This window comes from Trematomus bernacchii, unplaced genomic scaffold, assembly GCF_902827165.1.
Source record: "Trematomus bernacchii unplaced genomic scaffold, fTreBer1.1, whole genome shotgun sequence".
NCBI classification, from domain to species: domain Eukaryota; kingdom Metazoa; phylum Chordata; class Actinopteri; order Perciformes; family Nototheniidae; genus Trematomus; species Trematomus bernacchii.
This window is the reverse complement of record NW_022987723.1, coordinates 1,195,457-1,201,456: the sequence shown is the minus strand read 5'-3', so window position 1 is coordinate 1,201,456 and position 6,000 is coordinate 1,195,457. Positions and strand designations below refer to the sequence as shown.

The following is a 6,000-nucleotide window of genomic DNA, read 5'->3' as shown; positions in this document are numbered from 1 at the left end:
TTTGCTGCACTTTCAAACAACAGACTGTTCTCTTTCTGGAAGATGTACAACAAGCTTGAGTGGGAGCAGAAACTTGATTTAATCGTATATGTGGTTTAATTAGACCCACAACAAGTGCCTCGAAGCTGTCAGCAATCAATGACAATGTGGGCACCATCTGAGATTATACATTTAAGATAAATATGTATCTTTTCAGGGATAATTGTCTTTCTTTCAAATAGAAAACAATACAGCAAAACAATTGGATTAGATCTGTAGGCTATTCAAGTAATGTTTCTCAATGATTAAAGCAGTTTTCTAGCCAACTACTTGTGTCAGAGATAACATTTCCCCCTTGCAATGTAGGGTAAAACTGATAGACAAGCCAAGATGTGGGCTATGTACTGTGTCCTGTGTTTGTATGGAGCTATGGAGTCCTCTTTGCAGCTCTCTTGTGCCTCTCTGTGGCCACATACATGTAATACAACTTTTCACCAAAGTACAGCTGGATTTAAAGGTCACATGTCATGGCCATTTCTACTGATCATAATTCCATTGTTGAGTTCTACTAGAATAGATTTACATTGTTCAATGTTCCAAAATCATATTGGTTTCTCATACAGCATCTCTGAGTATGTGTATTCACTCTCTGTCCTACACGCCATGGAGGAAAATGAAACTATATCTATTTCATATACCATGCATGGGGCTATTCAAATAAAAAATATCTAACATAGATGATTTATTTATGGCGAAATATTTGCTATAAAAAGATCAGACCTGAATCGATTAAAGCCCAATGACCAATCACATAGCAATCAATCCATTCATTGATTGATCGGCTTGGTTCAGACTACACGTCAAACGGATGTCAATAAAGGTTTTATTTTGAAGGGTTTTATTTTGAAGGATTTTATCCGGAAGTATTTTTTCTTAAAGGTCCCATAAAGTCATTTCTAGTGCCATCTCTGGAGGCAGGTTGTCTTGCAGTCAGTCTGCAGACACTGAAGCTGACACACAGACACACAAACACACACCATGAGGCTGCTGCCAGCTGCTGTCTCTCTGTCCCTGACGGTGGCCCTCGCTTACTATGTGTACATCCCGCTGCCTGAAACCATCCAGGAGCCCTGGAGGCTGATGATACTGGATTTTGGTTTCCGAACAACGATGCACCTGGTGAGAGATGGGAGATTTTTTTTTATTGGGAATGCATTGTGCTACATGTGCTGTAATGCATTTTCAGCTATGATTATGATCTAATCTGCACAAAAAATGCTATACAACAGTAGTTTTCCAGATATAGAAAATCCGTATTGCTTGTTCTGGCCGTTACAACACAGTAGCACACTTAGTCTGTGTGCACACTCGGAGTTTGATCCTACCCACTCTGCCATGTGTTGAATAATATTAACCCTGCAATGACTGCCTTTAGATCAGTTCAGTTATTATTGCATATATAAATGTCTTACAATTTGTTTTTAGTTAAGCAGTGTATTTTCAGTTTAGATGTCATGACCTGTAACCTTCATGTATTGATTCACACTGAGTACATTTCCCTGTAAAAACCCCAGCATTATGCTCTGTTATGGATTTCAGTTATGGGTAGTTTACAGTGCTTCTCTTTGTCGTCTCATGCTTAAATAAGTTAAGGCTCATTAGTAACAGCAGGGAGAAATGTACAAACCTTGTGAAAGAGCTTTTTCAGGACAAACAGTTAATGAAGCTGTTTCCACACTATTAATGTGTTGCAAAGCAGCCATCAGAGAGTTTGTTCTGGTTACAACATGCTCTTCACCTCACCTTTGTTCTACATTTGATACTATGGAAATAGCCAAACTGAGAGAGCTTAATGTTCTACTTATAGGGCCCTTGTAGCTCCACAGTATACTGACCATTGTGATGTAATGTCTTGTTATATAACATTAACAACTATCATTGGGGATGAGGGAGTTTTAAAAACTAGAGTGAAGGTGTTTTTGATCATATCATACAATGCACCTCATTGTCCACTATATTTAAGATTGCAGCCACACCAAGACACACAACAAATGCAAACAAAACAATTCAATAAACAAGATAACAAACCCTAAAATAGAGCATTAACAAAGTATTAAAACAGTCAATTAAATACTGTGGAGCATGGGGTGTAGTAGTGCTTTTGTTCTGTTTTTTTTAAGGCTGATGGCAATTGCAATGAAGGCCTTTACTCCGAAACTAGCTTTACTAAAATACATCTAAATAAGGGACGTATCGAGTACTCCACCGTTACAGCATTGAACTAACATTGCTGCTTTTACGATGAACATTTTTAAAAGAAAATCAAAATGGAAACAGTTGTGGATGCAGAAGAAAAAGTGCCCAAATGCAGAAAATCCAGGCAGGAACAGTTCAGTGATTTATTCAGGAAGCGAGGATTCATAAGCTTACAGGCAAGCAGGTAGAGATCGAGGTCAGGAACAGATAGGGGCTGGAAATCCAACAACAAATGTCTCAGTGTGGCTTCGAGCCCCCAATGTGTCAAACAGCTGTGTCTGCTGGCCTTAGTTGAACCTGAGGATTGAGACAGTCTGAGATGTTTGTGGGGAGGAGGGCAGACGCACTGAGACACATCAGTAACACAAAGTGCAGGAGGAGAGAGGTGACTAGGGTAGACAGTTATTTCTCAAGTCCATCCCAAGAGAGGAACACATCTGATCTTTCCCCAATTTTCCTTTTTCACTCTTTGCTTAAATACACCTTAAAGATATTGTGCTTTTGGGCGTTTTCCCTTTCCTGTTGTGGGTTATATAGATTCATGTAAATGGTCTGTATAGGCTGAAATCCAAAAGTTCTCTCCAGAGGGAGTTTCTCTCCCACACGCTTCCCCTCTGCCTGAAACGCAGTGATTGGAGTACTTCGTTACTACCGTGACATAACGATATCACTATGTTACACTAACACTCCTATTGGCTAGAGCTCTAACATTTGTACGTGATAGGCTAAGGGGCGGGACATCTCTAAGCGGTTGAATTAGAGATGGGCTCTGGTTTCCCACAGAGGGTCAAAAAAGGTGCTGCAGCTCAGGCAGTATGAGAACAATAAATACCTTTTTGAACATTAAAGCATGTAAACATGTCACAGTCGAGACACAAAATACAAATCTGATACCTGAACATTATCATAACATGTCCTCTTTAAATGTCTTCTCGTTCCTCAGGCGTCATTGAAAGCTTGGCTAGGCTTTGATCATTACATCCAGTCCCTCAGGCAGTCGACAGAAGGTTTTGAGGACATTATGCAGGGGATGTGCAGCTCTCAGTCCGAAGGAGGGGTCATGCCGGGAGTTAAAGTCTGCGACATCACTTTCGCCGGCGTCCCTGTCCGTGTGTACGAGCCCCCGGCTGGAGGGGAGGGTCATCTGAGGAGAGGGCTGATGTTTATCCACGGAGGAGGCTGGGCCCTCGGCACTACCAGTGAGTTTGGACATTCCTCTCGCCTTTCAGGGCAAATAGAGGAAATTGAAACAGAAAAAGACCGAAGAAGTATTTCCTTAGATGTTTCGGCTCTACAAATGGTGGTGATGGTGTATACTGTTATCTCTGTTTAAAGTTGGCAAAAGGCGAGTTTTGTTAGCTTTTTGTGTTCTAAAGAGGTTATAAATGCAATAACAAGCTCCTCAGACTTGACTTGTTTTATGTAAAATGTTCTGCCTTGAGTGACATTTCTAGATGTCTAAATTTCACAAAATGAGTCCGTGTAGTAACTTTTGACTTTGTGCCTTGCTGTAAATCTTTAAAAAAAAAGCATATTTCAGCAACGATTTTTTTGTTCCCCATCTTTCTATCACGTCCTCAGAGAAGGGGTCGTATGATGTGATCAACCGGATGTTGTCGGACGAGCTGAACACCGTTGTGGTCTCTGTTGAGTAAGTGTGCAACACTAATCTACAATTTGTTTCTGCTCATAGAGAAAGAAACACACTCTACTCACACTGTAGAAATTATGACAACCCCATAACTACAGAAAGAGTCCATATAATCATATTCTCTAAAGTTTTCTATGCCTCCAGTAACTTGTAATTTGCAACCATTGTCTGTCTAGGTATCGTATGTATCCAGAGGTGAACTTCCCGGTGCCGTATCTAGACTGCCTCGCTGCTGCCAAACACTTCCTGTCTGCAGAGGTTCGGGCCAGGTATGCCATCGACCCGGAGCGTATCGCTTTGTCCGGGGACAGTGCCGGAGGAAACCTGGCTGCTGCGGTCACTCAGGAGGTACGGTCCAGATCTCCTGTGAAAAAGTCCTCAGATCCTTTACTTCATGAAAAGTAGAAATACTTAGATTCTCCATGACAGGTACATTTCTAAATACAAAAAATGTCTGAAGTAAAGGTAAAAGGGTTATCCGCTAAATTGACTTGAAATATCAAAGGTAAAAGTACTCAAAAGGCAAAACAGCACTTTTCACAGTACATTATTTTATCCTGTTTTTATTGCGTGAAAAATACTGGGTACTTCAGTACTACAGTACTGCATCCTATGTAAGCATATCATGTGTTTTTATTTGTAAAACCATTAACTAGGATTGAGTAAAGTAACTTAGTTAACGTTCTGTCAGTATTGAGAGATTGTGGCCTTATGTTTCTTGCATTTTCCCAGATTTCCACAGATGACACTATGAGTGTGAAATTCAGCGTCCAGGTGTTGATCTACCCCGTGCTCCAGGCTCTGGACTTCAACACGCCCTCCTACCTGCAGAACCAACACATTCCCATCCTCTACCGGCCCATCATGGTCCGCTTCTGGCTGCAGTACTTCGGTGCCGACCCCTCCCTGCTGCCCCAGCTGCTGGTGAACAACCACAGCTCCTTACAGCACTCAAACATCACCCCAGAGCTGCGGGCGCGCGTAGACTGGACCGTCCTTCTGTCCCCGAAATACAAGAAGAACTACAAGCCTCTGATTGTGGAGAAAGGTTCCCAGGGGGGGGTGAGGGAGGTGCCGGGGCTCCTAGATGTGAGGGCCTCTCCTCTGTTAGCAGGACCCGAGGTTCTGGCTAAAAGCCCCCGAGCGTACATCCTGACATGCGAGCATGACGTGTTGAGGGATGACGGTTTGATGTACGCACGGCGCTTACAGGACTCGGGTGTCACGGTAACCGCCGACCACTACTTGGACGGCTTCCACGGGTGTTTCAGCTTTGTTACCTGGCCGATGGATTTTGAAGTAGGGAAGAGAGCAGTCAGAGGTTACCTCGACTGGCTGCAGAACAACTTGTAAGAGTGAGTGTGTGTGTGTGTGTGTGTGTGTGTGTGTGTGTGTGTGTGTGTGTGTGTGTGTGTGTGTGTGTGTGTGTGTGTGTGTGTGGTGTGTTGTGTGTGTGTGTGTGTGTGTGTGTGTGTGTGGTGTGTGTGTGTGTGTGTGTGTGTGTGTGTGTGTGTGTGTGTGTGTGTGTGTGTGTGTGTGGTCTGATACAAACGCACTAGTCCTTTAGCTTTATGAATCATACAAGGGCTAACGCATCTCGTTTTTGATTTAAATATTCAAGCTTAAGCTCAGGGTCCTCCTGTTCCTGCAGATACACACACTCTTGGTAGAGGAGTATTTGAGGTCTGTTAGCAGTGTAATGGCTAACCCTGCTGACAGCGGAGAAGGGCACATATTTTAACATTAACTTGGCTAACACTGTGACCAGCTAACAAACATACTTAATAGATTCACAGCCACAAGCTTTTACGAGGATCTTTAAGCCACAATATATTTCACAAGGATTGTAATTCGTGTTTTATGTAACTTTCATTTACACTGTTTGATGCACTTTTTTGTTTAATTATGGGTCCAAACAAGTAACCTTTTGTCCCTCACTTAGGTCCAGACTGAAATGTCTCAAAAACTATTATATGGATTGCCATGAAATGTTGTAAAGACTGGAGGATAAATCCTAATGACTGATTCTCTGACCTTTCCTCTCGCGGCACCACAAGGTTGACATTTGTGGTTTTGAGTTAAATGTGTTGACAACTATCAACCGTCGTGAATTC

At 42.4% G+C, this 6,000-nt stretch overlaps 1 protein-coding gene across 1 annotated transcript; it reads left to right on the top strand.

The window, feature by feature from the left end:
• The first annotated feature begins 953 nt into the window (after positions 1–953).
• On the top strand, positions 954–5,282 carry nceh1a (neutral cholesterol ester hydrolase 1a). The gene is made up of 5 exons (XM_034144352.1): positions 954–1,158; positions 3,179–3,434; positions 3,817–3,886; positions 4,063–4,234; positions 4,619–5,282. Exons 1-5 carry the CDS (start codon positions 1,018–1,020, stop codon positions 5,237–5,239), a joined length of 1,260 nt encoding a protein of 419 aa, XP_034000243.1. The 5' UTR covers positions 954–1,017; the 3' UTR covers positions 5,240–5,282.
• The last annotated feature ends 718 nt before the right edge of the window (positions 5,283–6,000 follow it).